This window comes from Sinohyriopsis cumingii, chromosome 17 (genome assembly GCF_028554795.1).
Source record: "Sinohyriopsis cumingii isolate HCF-2022 chromosome 17, ASM2855479v2, whole genome shotgun sequence".
NCBI classification, from domain to species: Eukaryota; Metazoa; Mollusca; class Bivalvia; order Unionida; family Unionidae; genus Sinohyriopsis; species Sinohyriopsis cumingii.
The window spans coordinates 95570356-95591870 of NC_142977.1; the positions used below are offsets into that span (position 1 = coordinate 95570356).

The 21515-nt window shown below is 34.5% G+C and overlaps 1 protein-coding gene across 1 annotated transcript in view; it reads right to left on the reverse strand.

Annotated features, from left to right (window-relative positions):
* LOC149779475 (parathyroid hormone 2 receptor-like) overlaps positions 1–21515 on the reverse strand; it is a 153159-nt gene continuing 131644 nt past the window's right edge. Inside the window, exon 13 of the mRNA XM_089940164.1 lies at positions 1–8645. Coding sequence (XP_089796290.1) covers positions 8400–8645 — 246 coding nt within the window. The 3' untranslated portion in view covers positions 1–8399. The remainder of the gene's footprint in view (positions 8646–21515) is intronic.

The window sequence follows — 21515 nt, forward strand, 5'->3', positions numbered from 1 at the left end:
TTTTGTAAAATTCAACGAAGAATTTATTTTCCATGAATACAAAGTCAAAATTTAAAAAGGAATTTACACAATTCTGAACTAAATCCCAAATGGTCCTAAAAGTTCTATCACAAGTCCAAATGTATAAAGTTCCAATTGAATTCTAGCGGTATTTCAAATAAATTCCGATATTGAACATGCTAATATGCAGATGGCCTGGAGCGTGGTGATGTGCTAGAAGTCTTTTGACGTATCACAATAATATAATCCAAAATGACCTTGTCTGATTTAACTGTAATATTTGAATCCAAGAATATTATTGAGCACTTTGAATTCCAGTGAATAAGAATTTGAATAAATAAATCCAATCAAATTTGAAAACTGGACACCAAAATAAGACTGATTCTGCTACAGATGTTAGTAAATTAGTAATTATTCAAGTAAACGGTGTTATATTAAAAACTAAGACGTCAAAGAGTCAGGATGTAGAGCAGTATCTTCTATAGAACAGTCAAATTCGTCAACAAGTTTAGTAATTCCAAGTGGAAAACGTTAATTCCTAGACTCGGCTTCAAGGAAGGGGCCGTCCATTTAGTACGTACGCATGGAGGGGGAGGGGGTAACCCAAATGCATACGCTTGCGTATGGGTGATCTACTGATACGTACGCATAGAAAACTGGGGTGGGGTGAAACCTCGATAATAAATTGTCTAATACGAAACCTGTTCGACTGGGTTCAGTCGGTGTTTGAATTTTAGCAGACACTAGACAAACTGTTTAAAGTTACGCAGCTTATTTCTTTGATGCAGCCAGACATTCAATGTCGGTGGACTAGCTGTTTTATTAAACACGTTAATATTATTATTCCTTTATGGTTTCTGCGTGGATTAAATATTGGCTGTTCTATAGAATTGGGGTTGGGGTGCTTCATTTTATGTACGTAGGCGGGTGTGTAAAAGAAAAGTACGCATGTGTACAGGAAGTGGAGAGGGGTCAAGCTTTGCCAGATTTTTGCGTACGTACTAAATGGATGGCACATAAATATGTTTACCATTAATAATGATCTCAATATTTAATCTACAATCTTAGAGAAATATTAGCTATGTAGTTTCTTGTTTACAAATAAAATATCACTGGTCAGGTACATAATTAACTTAATTTTGGACAAAGTGAAGTACAAGATACAGATATACGTAACATATAATCACTGAGAAAAGTTATCAAACAATACAAACTAACTATACATACAATATGTTTACCAATAATAGCTACACAATATGTCAAAATGTATTCTTGGTGGAAATTTGTACTCGTATCTAGTTTCAAGTTTGAAGTTACTGGACAAATTATACATTTTGCAGTTTCCAATATTCAACAGTTGTTTCTTGTATGAAAATAGAAATATATCAATAGAAATGGATGAAATGGTTTAATTTGTATATTGAATGACACATTAACAGAAATTGTCATGAAATTTATCAAAATGTCTTTTTCATTTTAAAGGAATGTAAATGATTTATGTGAAGATTGTATTTAACATGACTCAGGTATATAGATGATCAATATAAATTTATTATGGCGTAAATGAATATTTCAGTAAAAATAGGTTTAATACCAGAAAATAGGTTGAAAAATAGGTCAACTCCATATTAGGTTGTCTCCTGACTCTGTAGTACAAGTGGAAGTGCAAGTTATTTTCTTAGTCGTTAGGTTGGACTAGTGAAAGAAATGTATGGAAACCACATTATGAATGTAAGCGAAGAGCACAGAAAACGCTTACTCTAGTTATACTAATAGTTCAGCAAAGGCAAACATTGTATGTTTGCAATCCAGATGACATAGAAATGGAAGCATTTTGTGATGCAAGATAATTACATTACAATTTTAGCAAGGTAAATACAGATTTGGAAAGAGAATGTAATAACGTATACAGATGCAGAAAGAGAAACTCGCAAAGGTAAACGTCTGAACATTATTTCGTTCACAAGATGGAAAATAATTACGAGGATATGTAAATGCTATTGATTAAAAATTAATGTCAAATGTTAAAATGTGCAACAAACAAATAGAGAATAGATTAAATGCTGTAGCTAAAAAATAAAAAAAATAATGCAATCTTATGAACGCAAGACGAGTACAACTAGTCGGCATTTGGATGATTTAGAAAATAACTTTAGTGAAAATATTAGTAACATTGATTTAAAACGCAGAGGAAATTTACCTTTAGGTAAATGGTTCAAACAATCTCTTCTCACAATGTGAGTCTCCATTGTAAAATTTTCAGTATTAAAATACTGAATGAATGGCATGAAAAATGGTCATTTTCTGTATTGAATGTTTATATTTTTTTCAAATCCATTTGCTATTTCTGTTGTTCTTTTTAAAAGAAAACGGAAGTCGAATTCGTAATATTATTTAATCGAATTGACCAAAGTTGGTTAAAATGTACGAGTTTTTCTTCCAGTTGATTAATTATATACATTAAAAAAAAATGCAAAAGGCCAGTCTTGGACTAGGTGCTTAAAACGTGCTAAATCCTTTAGTAGCTGAGAAATATAAAGGAATTTATACTGCTAGTTTTGCACTTACTCGCAACCTTGAATGGCCTCGGGGGTGGGTGTTTTTAAAATCACAAATGTCCACACCTAATTGCGATACTAAGTCTTGAGGGATGTAATTATAAAAGAATATGACCTCTTGCAGTTCCACGTAGCCCAGTAATATGACAATGTGACATACACTTTTAGACACCAGACATTCCAACATTCCTTTATTATACACCATCGATGCCCCATTTTCCGACAGTCTCATCATCATGGAAACAATGAACACCTAAAACATTAATCAGAAATCGATAAAACTAATTGAAAAAACTAATTGTATAACCCAACACAATACATCGGAGTCGTATTTGTGGTTTGGGCTAGTCTGCATAACTTTTATGACGATATAAATAGCTAAAATAAAAGGAAGGAATTAAAAGTATTTTAGGTCTTTATGTCATTTATGCAAGTTTGTTTTGATTTCAAAAATGAGCTGCAGTGATTAGTTGAATTCTGTAAATTAACAGGTGATTTCTGTTTCATCTTTGGTCCATAGGCTTCTTTGTAAATTAGTAAGTTTTAATTTCACTGCAAGTTTCTTTTGGTAAGAAGTTACAAACTTTGTTTAGAACTTGCGACCTGTTTTGCTTTGGTCTCTTATGCTTTGATATTGAAGTGAATTTAATCAATCATGTGAATTACTTAAGTAATACTTGACTTTAGTGTGACTCCATACCTCATTATTTTCAATATATCTTAGTAATGTTTTTAACATCTTAATTGTTTTAAAATCTATATAGCTGTCGTGGATGTTTAGATTTAAATATTTAAGCGATATTCATGGGTTGATTGTTGCATTACTGATTAATGGGTGACTTGTTTGTGACTTCTGGGCTCAACATAACATAGTAAACAATAATCTCTTCCATTTTTGAAACATCGTGTTTCTGACAATGGTTGAAAACATGTACGTGTATTTTAAAGACTAATACTTTTATTAAAAAAAACAAGTTAAGAATGGTGGTGGGGTGTGGAGAAATCACAGCATGGTGAGTTACAGTTTTAGGAAAAATATAAAGCATGGATGGTAACATTTTGGCGGGCTATTTTTGTTATAGATGGTAAAAGTAGTAATCACTCAATGATCACTGCTTTTTGAAAGATGTTGAAAATAGTAGGGAGTCACATGTGGGTGAGCTAGAACATATGAAAATATTTATTCAAATATATATATATATATATATATATATATATATATATATATATATATATATATATATATATATATATATATATATTGACATATGAATACCGTGTGTCAATTAATGGATGGATGGAAGTTTTAATTACAGGATCATGAACCGGAAATTCTAAAATGTGTGGATAATCTGATATTTGATCAAGACTGCAGTTACTTCATGTTTTTCTGTGGAACAATAAATTCAATTGTCGATTATTGATCCACTGATCAAAGTTGATTGATCGATCAAATGCTCAATTGAATGATACACGCACATAACTAAATACAGCCGAATAAGTATATAAATACATCAAAATAATAATGCTTTATGACATGTTTTACATATCTCACAGCATGACTGGTTGAAATTGCCCCTGCTTGAGAAAAAAGCAAACGTATTTCCAAGAAGCCCCCCCCCCCCCCCAATACACACAGACACACACACGAGCACCAACTCATGGGCAGTTGAACTTAGAAAGACCATGGAAAATAGGCGTATGGCACATAGCAAATTTAAAATATATATTAGACTAAAAGATTCTGGGAAACTTACATAATTATTTAGCTGGGAAACTTACATAATTATTTAGCCAACTACAGAAGACAAGCTATTAAAATTTACTTCTTTCGAAAATGCAGTGGTGGCCCAACGTCTATTCCTATCATCAAACCTTTTTGATGAACCTAAAATAAACGTTTAGACTGTAGCATAGAGGGTAATGACCTGATTACTGACTACTCTCAGGTCTTTAAAAACGTTCAATGAATACCACATTAACGTTGCAAAAATACCAATGGGACAAAAAAAAACTCATAGATAACCATTCTATTCAGTCTAGCATACAAGCTTTTCATGAACGGCGTTTGGGGATGGCAAGTTGGGCGACCGCCCCAGGCCCCGCTCTTGAGGGGTCTCGCGCTTCAGGCCTAAGGTCGTCCTTATGAGTTTGTCAGGCTATATTCTCCGGTAAATTGGAAACGCTGATACAGGCTGTACGTAATGCACGCAGAGTACACTTGCAATTAAGCAAATTATCGTTCTTAATTCGTGTCTTCATGTATTTTGAAAAATGACAATAATAATCAATTTATTAGGCCAAAGGCATTGTCGTTATGTTATTATTTCGATTTAAAAAAACGTTGTCCACAAACAGGATTTTTTAAAAATGAATAATGAAAAAACTAAATTCGTGCGCCAAATCACGAAAGTTGATCTCGTCTAGACATAATCAGTGTTTGCAGTAGCATACCAATCGATATACCGATACTCTGGTCCCGCGCGGTCATGGTCGGCCCTAGCTAGCCCCGCGCGGTCATGGTCGGCCCTAGCTAGCCCCCGCGTACTCCTAACGCCGCCTCTGAAGCTATTCATGACAATCAATTACCTGAATAATTACCAGCATTAAGACTGCAACATGTAGTGGTGGAACAAGTTTTCAAAATTATGAAAGGCATTGATACATCCTAAAATTATCAAATTATGTGCACCAGATTTATGTTAAGATATTGGAAAACCTTTTAATACTTGTATTGATAAATGCAAATTTACAAATTATCTTAAAGAAGCACAGATAACCCTAATTTACCAAAGAATCTAATCCTGTGGATAAGGGCAACTATATGTCAGTTTAGCATTTTACCTTGCACTTCTAAAATTTTCAAAAACATTCTATGTAATTACATCCAACGACGTTTTGATAACATCTTTCATAATAATCTATCTGTTTTTAGAAAAAGGTATGGATGTTAAGCCGCTCTACTGAAACTGGTGGAGGACTGGAATTGAAAGCTATTTGTATAACCGAAAATAAGCGTCAAGCTGGGGTTCTATTACAGTAACTGGGATACCACAAATAAGCGTCAAGCTGGGGTTCTATTACAATAACTGGGATACCACAAATAAGCGTCAAGCTGGGGTTCTATTACAGTAACTGGGATACCACAAGGATCAATGCTAGGATCATTCACATTTATTATCTTTATAAATGACATATTCTACTTCACAAAACAAACCGCAATGTACAATTATGATGATTACAACACCATATCTTACAACCATAAATATCGAAATAATTTAATATCTCTTCTGGAACAAAATGAGATACTAACTGTCGACTATACAAGGAAAGCTAATGAATAATACATTTTTTCTTCAATAGCCAATGTTTCAATTCGAATATGCATTACTCCCAAAATTCAACATCGGGGAAAAAAGGGTAAAATAATTAATCAAAAATTAATTTCTGTAACATGTGATGCGTGTTTATATTTCTTGATTTTGCTTGTGTATATGGATTAGAGAGTCAAATGGATTCTACTCATGTAATGGCTCAATGCCCGAGAGTAACTTTGTGCCATGTTTTCAGGCAACTTGTTGCCATATTCTGATTGGCTGTAAGTAAATTATGGATATTAATTACAATTCGTGTACAGTTAGACAAGGTTAGAATGGCCTTTTAAGACATTATTACGAAGACTTATCCTTGTTTGGCCGTTACTAGGAATTAAAATTTGATTACAAGGCTCGGCCAGATTTTTCTTTCACGTTCACTGAAGTATGACTCGAAAACAAACTTTGTGCAAATTTAATGTGTATGGCAAATAGGGAACGAATGCGTATTTAATCCATTTAAAATTAAATATTAATTATTGTTCTAAATTTAATACTATTAAAGTTTAATACAAGTCTATTCAGTCCTGATTTTTGAATGATCTGGACTTTAACTGTCACCAGAAATTCGAGACACAAATTATTGATCCCTGTTGAGTTGTACAGTGGTGACCAGGTACTCTACTGGGTGAGAAAAAGAGGACGTTGTGTATAATTATAACAAATAACAAGGTAGTACGAATTGTTCAGCACGTACAGCATTCATTGTGACATCACATCACGTAACATCCAATCAGGTTTGTACTGAATCACACTTTTAGCTTGACCTCGTCCAAATATTCCATGTAGTTTAACATTGATTTTGCCGTAATTATTTCTCGAAGTATATATATATATATATATATATATATATATATATATATATATATATATATATATATATATATATATAGACATTCCAAGAAATATGGATGTATTGATCGAAATAAAGTGAATAATTGCCACCTAAAGGCATGTGTAATCAAATTCTAACAAATGACACCCAGTAAAGATATAGTCTGTACTGAACGCCAACATGACGTTTACACGTTTACGTATTTTGGAATCATGGTACAATGCAGTTTGCCTAGCGATATTTCGGTTCAAAGTTCAATGAACGTAAAAAGTAAACTGTCAATCCTTAAATGCATCGGATATTTATTTCTTCTACAATTAAATTACGTTTTTGAAGGTGGGCGTAATTATCCCGGCGGTTGGAACCAGGACTGGCATTGGACCAATCCGCCCTCACAGGGGCTCCGCGCCTTAGTAATTTGTAAAAAAAAATTATATCTATAGAGAGAAAGCATTTTTAAAGTGATGGAAGAAAATTTTAAGTTCAATATCATATGAAACATGTTTATAAGTTTATTCCCAAATGAAGTGTTCACAGTGGGCCCATCGCGTGAATTCAGTGGACACCGCCAAAATGATCCAAATTGGGTCCCGCTTTTGCTAAGGTCGTTCCTGGTTGGAACTATACCTATTTACCATGTGTTTTAGATTTTTATCTACTTATCATCACTTAGATTCTCCTCATACAACGAATATAATATCAACAGTCTAAATCTCTATGACAGAGAGCAGCATTATTGTAGTTTCAAAGCCAACACTCAGAGATGCGGCATGATGCCCCAGCGCTAGACATCACTATAAACTGCCACACTGCAAGCATCGTGGCGATATGACTGAACAATTGTTAAAGCCACGTTAAAAATCCAAATCACATCTTCTTGTCCACACATGTTTTTGGAGAGAGAGAAAGAGAGAGAGAGATAATTTAGATAAAAAGATGAATCAAAGGAAGCAAAAGCTTGAGAAAGGTGAATATTTGGCAATTTTAAATCGCCCCGAGTTTTGCACTAATTTTTGCTTGTTATGCAATTGTGTTATTTAGCATTATTAAATAACGTTAATGACATCATGGACAATTATGGTAAGCGGTATCAGTTTTGAAATAAATATTGGTTTAAGTGATTGAACAACTAAAGGTCCAGTGTGAATAGTGATTGAACAACTAAAGGTCCAGTGTGATTTTACTCTAAACATTTCATTGTTCTTTATTTATCCAATATTCTATCATCAAAGATTCAAACCATCTCTTCTCATTCCAGCGCCTTAACTTTCTCCACGAATTCAGATGTTCGCCTTGTAACGTCTTTTGGATTCCCTTAAAATTTTGTCCTTTTAAGAATTGCGTACTGCTGTTTTCTCCCTGACATGAACTGATCAATAATGCCCCTGTTCACTTCATCGCCAGTCCTCCAGATGCGATTGGCAATGCTGATTTACGCTTCCACTACCGGCAGCTTTACATTGTTTCTCAGTAGGCTGACGTTAGTAAATCGTATTATCCAATTTACATAAAGTTGAATCCTCGTGATATCGACTGCTCAACGCGTTGAAGAATCTTGTTTTTTTTAATGGTAAGCTCGGCTTTTCAGTTGTTTAAGCTATGTTTGTTTAGTTTACACGACTGTTAGAAAAACTAAATTGTCATGTCTTCGTTGGTGTAACCTGTGTCTTTTGTCGAAGTAATATTTCTACCACTGAAGAACGTTCTTGGAGTTTTTTCGGAACCAATGCCAGCCGAGTGAGATTGAGAATTAGTTCTCGCGGCATCTGTAGAAGAGCGAGAGGCTTGGCCGCCATGCCTTATTGACGTCAGCATCGTAGATTTGTACTGTAATCTGTTTTTTCTTTTACGACAGCATCTTATCACTTCAGAATGAACCTAAACCAAAGAATACAAAAATATATAAGAATATTAACCAGCAATGTGTATAAACAGTAATCAAAGCAATGATTAAAACCTGTTTTTCTTAGGTTCAAAATCGGTACCTTTTTAGACGCATATAATTATACCATCAGAAAGGGCGAACAGACCAGTTTGGGAAAGTGTCCAATCTTGAAAATAAACCTTATAAAAAAGTGGTGAAAAAATAATTTTCTAAGTGTCTTTTTTTAAAAATAGACCTCTCATCGAAATAAAAAATATTGACGCCAAACCCACTGCATTTATCGCTATTATAATTTTGTTTTCGGTCGTGTTTACCTGTCGGACACTTACTTGAGGTCGCGTCCTCCCTGCTACTGCTTTTTAATCCAAATTTCTTATCAAAACCTATACGATATAGTGATTGAGGATCATGCAAATTTATTGTTATAAATCAGTGTGGGGTAATTAAATCATCAATTTTATAAATAATGTGTGCTTTTATACCTGCCAGGGAATCTTACACAACTAGATTAGCTCGAGACCAATTAGATACAATTAATAAATATCTTCCAGTCCGTGATGCTGTCAAGCAGCAATTACAAGCTCGGCAAGAGTCTCATGTGGCATTTGCAGAAGGTGCAGAACAATTATTTAACTCTGTCACAGAGGCTACGAAAGGTCTTCTTCGCACGTTAGAGCAAACAGCTAAAGCAACTGGAAAAAATAGCAGAAAGAACTAAACAAACAAATAAGATTATATAAGAACTTCCAGGTGAAATAGCTGCTGCTCAATCACAAACACAAATACTTGAACAGGTAGCTTATATATCAGAAGCAAACCAGGGCAAAGAAAATAAAAAAATTGGAATGATTCATAAATTTAACGAAGAAAGTATTAAATTTAAGAAAAATGTTAAAAACGTGAATGATTTGTCTGCGATGGGTTTGTTAAGTTTTACAATAAGACATACATTTTTAAAATCTAATTATGCTAAACAGGTTATAAGTCGTGAAAACTGGTAGAAAAAATATTTTGCATACATTACGGAGTTAGGCACGAATGATGATCCAAGATATATTGAATATATCAATGGGATAAATAACTATCAGGCACAGTTAGAACAACAGCAAAAACAACCATCACAACCTCCTCAACCACGATCACCACAGCCACAACCTTCTCAGCTTAGTTTTATGAAAAACTAGCTTGAGGGTATTGCAGCTATTAAGGATCCGGAACAAATAATAAATATTGCCGCATATGGATACAAGAAATAGATAAATATGTGAAACCCAAATATGTTAAATCTTTTAATCGTCAAAATTGGATTGAAGTTGCAGATATCGTCGCTAATAATCTTGAGTCTATCAAATGGAGAGATTATTTTTTTTTAAATTTAAGCAGACAGTAGAACAAAAATTAAACTCAGACTTTGAATCGGTATTATTTCCTACTGAAGAAAAATTTTATGATACAGATCCTGGACCTAGTTTCACTGGAAATGGTCTTGCTGACAAAATCTATAAAACAGAAGAGGAATTATATAAACTACAAGAACCAGTAAAACAAAAAACGTATAAAAGAAATATCAAAGTAGCGAAAAACAAAAACGTGTTAAGAAAGAAATTGAAAATCTACAACAAGTGAAAAAAACTGAGTGGCCTTGACAAACTTTGTCCCAGCAACGTTCTTGCCGATGTTGAACGATTAGAAATTCTGATTGGTGGAAAACGAGCCGGTAATAATTCATCAGTTATAACTAATGAAAGCAACTGCTATTTGTCAACGATCTTTTACAGGTGGTATCAAGGATATTAATGTTTATCGATCTCTCATCGATGAAATCGTTAATGATTATTACAGTGATTGATGCAGTTAGATATAATAACTAAGATAAAACGATCATACATAATGCTCAACGAGGACCGATCATGGTTTGGGTGATAAATTCACGATTACCAACATACAAAGCGATTTACGGTGATGGACTTTCTGATATTGCTAAGGGTCTATTCAAAAGGATAGCCCCAAAAGCAATACCAATTGCAAAACAATTATCAATGAAAGCTATTGACGTTGTTCGTGATAAAAATATTGGTGCTGTTGGTGATGTTGCTAGTAAAGCACATTCAGCAATCAAGGACAAACTATCACGATTAATACGCAGACCGCAATCAGTCAGACCGCAGAAAATTACAATTCCAAGTACCGAGCTTATGCCTGTAAATGTCAGTAAAATAATAAATCATGATGCAAATAAAAAAAAAACTAGCAGAGTTGGCCGGAGAAAAGAAAAAAATATAACAGCTAATCTGATATCAGGAAGTCGAATTTCCCGAAGTGGTCACCGTGTTAGACGATAACAATTATAATAAAGATGTTTAAACGTGTATCTGATCCCGCATTTGACATGGATGCGCCAGTTCTCAAAGATGAATCTGTGCGCGATTATCAGTATTATTCTTATGAAGCACGACAGCCAAATCACCGTGGATGAATCGAACTTCAAGTTCAGGATACAAGCAGATATTTCTTACCCGCTGAAGCATTCGTTGAAGTAGAAGGTGAAATTTTAAAAGCAGGTGATACTGAACATGGAGCTGATGTTAGAATTAGTTTTGTTAATAATGGTATTATGGCGTTGTTCAACAGTTCTATGTATATTATCGACGGACAAAATATTGAGTCAGTTCAGAAAGACGTTGACGTTGCCACGACGCTATTAGGTGTAGCAAGATATTCTGAAGATTATTCAAGATCAACTGGTCCGTCAGTGATGTTTACCAAAGACACTTATGACTACCCTGACAAACGGACCGTATAGTATAAGACGGCCAAGAACTTCGCTGACGCCGCTGATGCTGATATATGGCCGGCGGTTCATGGTGCTAATCCAGAATTCAACTTAGCAAATGCAACGCGTCGATCAATGCTGAAAGGTGGTCGTAGAAGATTTTCATGCGCAATTCCACTGTCCCACATCTTTGGATTTTGCAAAAAAGTCAGAAAAGTAATTTTCGGAGCCAAACATACAGTTGTGCTTATAAGAAAGGCTACTGACGATGATGCAATCTGGCGCCCTGTCAGTGATGCTGGTAAAGTAATATTAACAAAACTTTCATTGTGGATGGCATATAGCATCGCAGCAATGTGTCTCTGCACCGCGACATATACATTTTCGAGCTCGTGTGTCAAGAGGAGCTATTGATAATTACAGAGCAATCGTTGCTATACTCAGCGACAAAACAATGTTACTTGCAGGTGTACGAATGAGAGTCATTGATACCCCAGTGGAAGACATGTAAATATGTAACTAAATCGCTCATGATACTATAAAATCATATCATTATTTTAGTTTTAGTTTGACTCCAGGTCAGATTAAAAAGCTACAATCAAAATTAGCAAGTAAATGTGGAATAAAAATATCACTAAAAGAATCGAACGTGGTGCGAATAAACTTTCACTGATAGAAGATCATCTTAGACACTTCAATGAAGCCAAACAATCAGAGACCGGCGTTAGGCTTAACCTTTCTGCGGATGCCAGTAAAGACGCAGTCAAGACGGATGGTATATTTCCACTTGTTGAAGCTATACCAGCGTTATTAGCTGTTACAAAACAGTTGCACTTTGTGCTGTTGGAACTGCTGCTGAAATGACGTTAAAAAAGTAACACGTCATGGAATAAAGACTAAGATTACCAGGAAGCGGTTTATGACTGCCAGGAACACTTCGTTTGACCTAAAATATCATCCAATGTCCAATTTTGATTTAATTGATGCTGTTAAAATTTTTAAATATAACAAATTTCAGAGGTGATTTTATGCCTGACCAACTACCAGAACAACCAAACCATGTTGAAACTTGTATCAATAATCTCGATAAAAGTTCTGGTCCAGGTACTCATTGGGTTACATGCGCGATTGATCCACGTGGAATTCTTTATTTCTATTAGTATGGGTTGGCGCCACCAAAGGAATTGTTAAAATGTGTCGGCAGAGTGCACAGCACTAACCTTCAAAACACTTCCGTCTTGTATTCAACGTTACCAACACAGACAACAACCGATCCGCCAATATGTGGCCGTGAAGTAATTGCTGTACTCTGTGTCATCATCAACAACAACACCTCATAAAGTCGTGTACGATTATACAAGTAGTTGTTGTTGATATAATTGTGTATTCGGTGTCCCCTGTTATCGCTGGAACCGGCGTATTGCTATTAACATTAACAATGACATCGCCAGTAATTATGACAATTTGTGTTTCAGCTGCAACAACACTTGCCTGTATTCTTAATATCATCGCAAAAAAATATCCACATGCACAAATACAAAATTACATGAATATACAATAAAACTACAAACATCCACACTAGCATAATCCAAATTATCTTCGTTGATATCATCGGCCCTTAGCGATAGAATAATATAAGATACTGATTTCACATAAATGATTAAAATTTATAACGAGAGAACGACTCTATCAGAATCTACGTACATTTAAGAAAATCGGTGTTTAGAAAATAATAATAATAATAATAATAATAATAATAATAATAATAATAATAATCTCAACATCAAATGAATTACTGCAACAGATCGTCGCTGATATAACACCAGCAAAACCACTATTATATCAAAACGTTCAACTAATCCTTACTTTAGTGTTAGTTTTCCAACTGCAATTCCAGCGAAAGAAATAGCACTAGCATAATTACGAGTATATTGTAGTTGGCCAAATATTGGATCAAAATCATTTGGTGGATTGCCAGCAAATAATTCACTTCTATTTGCGTATAAAAATAAACCTGATGGAACTCCCGATTAGTAAGTTGTCAGCTTAGCCACAGTAAGTATCAGATTGAACAAATCAACGATGAATTTCAGCGCAGAATTAGAATCCAAAATTGCTATCACTGTTCACGAACCAACATTATCAGCATTAATAGAAATAAGCTCGCCAGATTTTATATATATAGGATGACCTGATGTTTCACCTGTTTATCAAGGACCGTTAAAGCCACAACGCGATGAATTCTCATCGGATTAAAAAAATATTTATCAAACTTCCAGAATACACTGGTCAACAGTGAAATCATTACTGACTTGAAAAGGCCCTAATCTGTAGTATTTTGGTGTGCCGAACACGAATATAACCGTGAAAAATTTGTATTGGCTCTCGTTTTGAAGATATTCATATACCTCATTTTCTATGTTTCACTGTGTAAATTTCTCCAGTAGGACTGCAGCAACATCCGGAATAATGATGTAACATTGCATAATACCATCATGCTCACATCATCCACAGTTGATTGCATCATTTTCTGATGCAATGCAATACTAATGCCATGCGGCTGCTGAAGTAAGTTGACGTCAGCAGTGTACTATACATGTGTAGGCCTATTATACTAATGCCAGGCGGCTGCTGAAGCTGACGTAAGCAGTGTACTATATAAAGCCCAATCAGATAGGTTCAGCATTTAAAATATTTTAGACGTTGTGCGAGACAGTTCAAGCTACTGTTACATAAAACTTATTATTTTATCCATTTACGTACAATAAAGAACAGTAATGCCTCGAAAGTGTGTTAATACCGCGGACAATTTTTGCTATATTTGTGGGGAAGTGACATTTGCCAACCAGAAGAAAAGTATCAATTCTCAAGTGAAGAAGGCATATCATCTTTACTTCGTATGCAAGGTTGGTGACCAAGACAAGCCTTGGGCTCCGCATATACGCTGTGATACATGTACAACACAGCTTTCACAGTGGTTGAATTGCAAAAGGTCATCAATGCCGTTTGCAGTCCCAATGGTGTGGAGAGAGCCAAGCAACCACCTAAATGACTGTTACTTCTGCTTGGTTCCTCCTCTTTCCGGCGGAATAACGAAGCGAAAGAAGTCGAGAATAGTCTACCCAAACATTCCGTCTGCATTGAGACCAGTTCCACATGGTGAGGGACTTCCTATTCCAGAACCTCCAGCAGAATATTCTCTTGATTCATCTGACGAAGACAAAGGTGAGTCGACCTGTTCTTCTCCTGGTCCATCAGCATGCAGTGATCCAGATTTTCACTGTGGTGCATCATCAACCCCACACAGAATAACACAGGAAGAACTAAATGACCTGATTCGTGATTTGGACTTATCAAAGAACAAGGCAGAATTGCTAGGATCAAGACTCCAACAATGGAATCTTCTAGAAGAAGATGTCACAATTACTGCATATCGAACTCTTCCATGTGGACTCTTCGAAACTGAGTCTCAAGGCTGTGCTTTTGCACAATGGAAACATTCTTCCATCTATTCCAGTAGCGTATGCTGTCCACATGAAAGAGACATACGATAACTTAAGGCAGCTACTGAATTCCATTGAGTATAACAAGTACAGCTGGCACCTCTGTGGTGATTTGAAGGTAGTTGCCCTTTTAATGGGACTGCAGCAAGGATATACAAAATACATGTGTTTCTTATGCGAGTGGGATAGCCGAGCAAGGGAAATGCACTACATGAGGAAGGAATGGACTCACAGGCAGAATGTAGCCATTGGAGAGAAGAATATCCAACACCCAGCTCTGGTTGAGGCTCAGAAAATCTTGCTACCACCCCTTCACATCAAACTAGGTTTGATGAAGAACTTCGTGAAAGCCATTGACCGGACTTTGCCAGCATTCCGATACCTGCATGAAAAATTTCCTCGACTCAGCGAAGCAAAGATTAAAGAGGGAGTTTTTGTGGGTCCTCAGATTCGAGAGCTTTTCAAAGATGACCGGTTCAACAACTTGCTGGAAGGTGACGCGAAACAAGCATGGAATGCTTTTCGCCTAGTTTCTACAAACTTCCTCGGAAATGTTAGGGCAGAAAACTATAAGGAACTAGTAGAAGACATGTTGATGAAGTATAAGAAACTTGGCTGCAATATGTCTCTAAAGATTCACTTCCTTCATTCCCATTTGGATTTCTTTCCTAGCAACTGTGGTATTGTTAGTGATGAACACGGCGAACGTTTTCATCAAGATATCGCAACAATGGAACAAAGATACCAGGGAAAATGGTCCACTACAATGCTGGCTGACTACTGCTGGACACTCCTCAGAGATGCTCCCGAACAGCTGTACAAGAGACAGGCGAAGAAATCTAAGATGTAGTCAATGACTTGATTTTTTATAGGTAGGCTATTACAGTTGACCTTTTACTATTGGAATGCATTTCGTTATGTAAACATTAATTTCTTGCAGATTACAAAAAAACTAGAGCCAATTTTGCAATTTGACTATCATATTCGTGTTCAGCACATAAAAATTGATAAGAATTGACTAATTTTATTTCAGTAACATGACTTTTGTAAAAATTTGTTGTCCAGTGATATCGAACATATTCTCTTCGGAAATCTCATAGTGAGGAGGACTATTTTATTCCGTCTGATGGCATGAGGCTTCCTAAATTAGGAAGGACTGTATATAGCTTTGATTATGAAAGTAAAAAAGCCAATCATCGAAGAAAAATATATTGATATAACTTTGTTCAAAAGTATTAAGTCTGAACATTCTAAATCACTTATAGATCTACGAAATCTGTTTTCTTCTCTATCTCAGTATTATAGTGATGATATAAAACATCATATTATTCAAACGATACAACATCTAAACCAGGTTACATCAGACCTCAAGTATGTCAATAAAAGTACTGTTGAAACAGTATTTGCTAGTGATGAAAAAAATATTGATCCTTCAGGTTCATATACTAATCGATACTCTGAACCGATAACACTTAAACAGTTATTTCTCAATCATTATAGAATAACTAAAGGAGATCTTCCAAATTTTATACTACCAGAATTTGCCACAGACGGGCTAAAAAATAAGTCCACTATGTCATTGATGAAAACTTTCGCAAATTCTTTGCCGCATGGAAACAAATAGCACCACCTCCAGCTATTCCCAACCACAACACTGATCCATACGGTGGAGGTCGTCATATTTCGCCAGGAATTGTAAATATAACATCAACAATTGCAGTCAATTTTGTATGTATGCAACTGACGGCAGTTAAAAAGTAGATCTTGAAAATTCCAGTCAGGCCCAGCAAGGATATATTTTATATACAAATACACCTCAAGTACCTCCTGGATATTTGATCGTACAAGAACCCATTAATCTGATCTATTTGCGGTATCATAATCCGTTATCAACATGAATACATTTCAAACTTACAGACCAGTCAGGACACTTGCTTGATTTACGACGTCAAGTATCAAGTATAAATTTATACGTGAAAACTTAATATGTGAAATCTTGACAATTGAGATCTGCAGAAATTTTCATTTCTAGAAATTTTCATTTCTAGAAATTTTCATTTCCATTTTCATTTTTCGAAAATTTTTTATATTTACAATAAATATGGAAAATTAAAAGTGGAAAAATAGAAACAACGGTAAAACTTGAAGGGAAAAATGAAAATTATCTTCCATATTTTTTTTATATAAGCCTCAATTAGGTAAATAATATTGTTACGTGTCTAGGCTCGAATAAACAGCAACACAAGAACGAGTGAAAACAACAAGCTTTGAAAACAAATAATTTATTTCCCTGGAAAAATACTGTAAAAATGAAAAAATAAGAACTTACGGTTTTAAGACTCAAATCCAAAAATAATCCACGAATAAAATTTTAGAAGTCCTAAAAATAAAATGTTCTAATGAATCCAAGTTCGAGTGCCGACGAAGAATCCAAGATGGAAGGCGATGACGTATGCTGTATCCTGTTCAAAGTTGTTGTCTACAGTTCCTTGTATAAACGCAAGAAATAATCCGGTGTTTAAAATCCGAATAAGATTTGTAAGAAATGTCTTTGTTCAAGAATTCTGTATGAGCAGAAAGATATTCCAGAGAATCAAATTATTCTTTAGAATCCAAATAATCTAAAGAAAAATTGACATATAACTCGAAAACTGGCTAAAACAGAAGGAAACGACTTGACATCAAGCATTTGTAAGTCCAGAACGAGATTATTTCTCTAAAACAATGATTATACAGTAATTTTGAGACGCATAATGTGTACCTGTATGAGGGTCACTTGATCATGTTTACATCACGTACTCTCAGCATGGCCCTGACAAAAACCAATCATTTTACTCTAAGAATAAAATGTTTAAAAAAATTGTTTACTTCACTAAAACTATTTACAAGCCTAGGGTCACGTATTCAATATATCCTCGATCTCACTCGTATTACTCCAACAATAAAAATAAAAAAAGAACTTGCTGACGTGACTGTTACTAAATTTGAATTAAGGCGGGAACCAGGTCAGCCTTATGTATTTACTAAAATGAACAGTTAAGGTCAAACTATTTTCTGGAAAAGTATCGAGTTCGTAGTAAACAGAACTACATTATTCTGACATATAATGAAATTTAAAAAACAGAAAGATTTTAAAACTTACAAACAATTAAATCAGATATAAATTAAATCAAATATACATAACAATATGTTCTATCTTCATTTTTCCCACTTTTACCTTGTACTTTTACCTTTCATTTTTACCTTCCATTTTTACCGTTCTATTTTTATTTTTCCACTTTTACTTTTCCATATTCATTTTTTCCATTTTTATATTTTCTATAAATATATGCCACGAGCTCCTACATACCTGTCTATGGATGATGAAAAAAAATAAACCTACGTGGAAGTGAATCACCACCGAAAATTGCTAATATGTACCATATTGGTTCAAATTGTGTGTATACAATTTTAAGAAAGATCACATACAAATAAAAGGTTTCCCGTCGGTAGAGCTGGAACAACTAAAGATAAGGATATCACTGCATAATTTCGAAAGCTTAATGAGGATATTAATGCTGCTAGAAATGCATTTAAGAATAAAACAGATTTATATAAAAAAAATAAAAAACTTGAAACAGAATTATCCAATATTAAAGCTAAACATCAAGAGTTAAATAAATCCATTGATACTGCAAAAAATGAAACTAAAAAACTAACAAAATTATTTAATATCAATGTTAAACATCAGGAGTTAAATAAAACTATTGATGCTGAAAGAAAATAAAATTAAGAATAAAACAAATTTATATAAAGAATTATGTGCTGCAGATAAAAATCTTAGTGTGAAAAGTTATGCCACAAAAATCTCCAAACAGAATTAGCTAAATGTGAAAATGGACAGTCCATTGCGGAATCTCTTGGTCTTCTGAAGAGGAATTAGTTTCATCTTTCAAAGATTCATCTTTCAAAGACTCATCTTTCCAAGATTCATCTTCCAAAAGAAGAGTATCTAGTACAACTGTACGACTAATAATAACATTCATTTTTCGCATTCGTCAGATAATATATTTTTAACATTTTTAATCGCACGAGCAAGAGGAAGAACTTTCTCTGGTAATGGTATATAAAGTAATGAATTTTTCATTGCGTCTTCGAGTAATTTAATAACACGATATTCATTGCCTAATACATATTTACCACGCATTCGCAGCATTGGAAATGTTACAGTAAAAAAAATCAGACCAGGAATATTGACTGATACTGACAGACTGTATCATGAACGAGCGTATTTATTTATGCAATATATCGATAAATGATAAACCTAGAGTTAATGATCTTATGCCGATGAAATTCTCGAAGTTGAATTGTGTAGCCGAACGAGTAATAGACCACTTCACAAACGCGATACGAGGAAATAAACTAACAGATCGACGACGTAAGAAAAATAAACAAATGGGCTGAATCAGTCAAAATTTTCTGAGCATATATCAAAGATGTTGTTAAACTCGGAAAGGAACTAAAATTTCCAATAACAGTAAAAACAATAGCAGAAGAGGTTTTGAACGAATCGAATATAAATCAAAAGGAGCTCCAATAAATATCATTGCTCATAACGCACATCCTTGGACAAATGCAGTAACAATATTTCCACGAGATAGAACAGTCAAATTTTATCAAGGATATATATTTGATTTTATTAATAAGATTAGCAAAAGTGATCCTGTATCTGTGTGGTTGTTTCAAGACTGAATATGATAGTGATTCAAAAAGACCTGACAGAATTCTTTGTATCGAAGAAAAAAGCAGATTTTATCAGTTTGTAAGACCTAATGGTGAGATTTATCGAACAGTATTTCTTCATACGAAATTAAAGATTTTGCGTTGAAATAAACCAACGACGATATCAATTACTCAGTAATTGTTTTACTATTCCATCAGTCGCGGCTCATTACGCCAGAGAGGAAAATTCGTGAAAACCGACTAAGTCTGATTTTCTCGATGATGTGATATTAAGTTGTGTTGAATATGGATACGGTGGATTACGAAATACCAGATACCATTGTAAAAATATGATATCACTTGATATGGCAGCGTGTTATCCAGGAAGGTTTCTTGGAATGGGAGAATGTTCTGAGTACTTAAAGAGATTTGGACATTCAACACATATGATGATTCGAGTTTCAGTAAATGGACCTCTACTAGATTTTGATGTATCGGGTTTTGCTCGAATAACGTAATTTAAGTTTGCTGAAAATCTTCATATTATTTTTTATGTTTGGTTTGGTTTGGTAAACACTTTTCAGAAAAAATGTGGGCACCGACAGTATTATTACCGTACACGCTTGATTCAAAGATTTTATCTTTATTGACCGTGAGTGAAATATTAATGTCGTATCGTCCACAAAAACAAGTTTGGTTACCAGAAGAAACTAAAATATCTTTGGATTCATTTGAGGATGAAGATAAGATTGACTATGAAAATAAACTAGCAAAGGATCTCCATAGAAAGATAATTGGTAAGTTAACGCAGGGTGGTTCACGTGATCATAAACGAAGCTCTTGTAGGTTAGTTATTAGATTTAGATTTTATCATTGCCAATACAATGAAGAAAAATACATTTATCAGCCGCGAAACAGCTTTCTTGTCAGATGGAACTAAATTAGGTACAACTGTGAGTTATAGTGAAGGTGAATCACCACAGTATACTCAATTATGATATTCGATGCTCGCGTATGTTTCAATAAATATATTGTCGATGGTGATCAGATTCCCTAAATTAACCGTTAGAGTAGCGACGGATTTATTTTATATCGTTAAGAAACATTCTGATTGGCTAAAACAACTAAATATCGGTAATGAATCATCATGGGATTGATGGAGAATGGAAAAAAACCCAACTACACGGTTATGATGAAACAGCTGATGTCGAGTGTAAAAATACTTATTGTGAAAATATTCAAGAAACAGTATCATCATCACCATCGGTATTTGATCCTGTTACCAAACATAAAACAGTTTATCTTCACAGACTAGGTGGATCAGGAAAGACGACACGTGTCATTGAATTATTTCATCGCAGTACTAAGTACTGTGTTGATATGGTTGTATTAACGCCGACTCATATATTCGATAGAGAAATGAAACAGCGAGGTGTAAAATCTCATACTTATCACAGCTTTTTCGGATGGAAGAGAGATACATGGACTCCTGAACGAATGGGAAAGAAATATATTAAAAGGATTATTATCTGGGATGAAATATGTACCGTTTCATTAGAAACGTTAAACATATTTCTAGACTGAATGTTGACGAAAAATACTACTGTAATAATGTGTGGCTATCATGGTCAACCTACACCTTTTGTTGGACTCTCCCCGCATGAATGGCTAAAACATTGTTGATTACTACGAAGAAATAACTGATGACGATAGAGAGCTTGATCCAAAATTAAGAGAGCTTAATAAATTAATCAGACTACAACCAAATAAGATTCAGTGTGAGGTAATACGTGCAGTAATTCCAGAAACTCCTATGAATGCTATTTCTGAAAGTGTGGAGATCAGATGATTTGATAGTTGCAAGTAGAAAGATAGTTCGAGATACA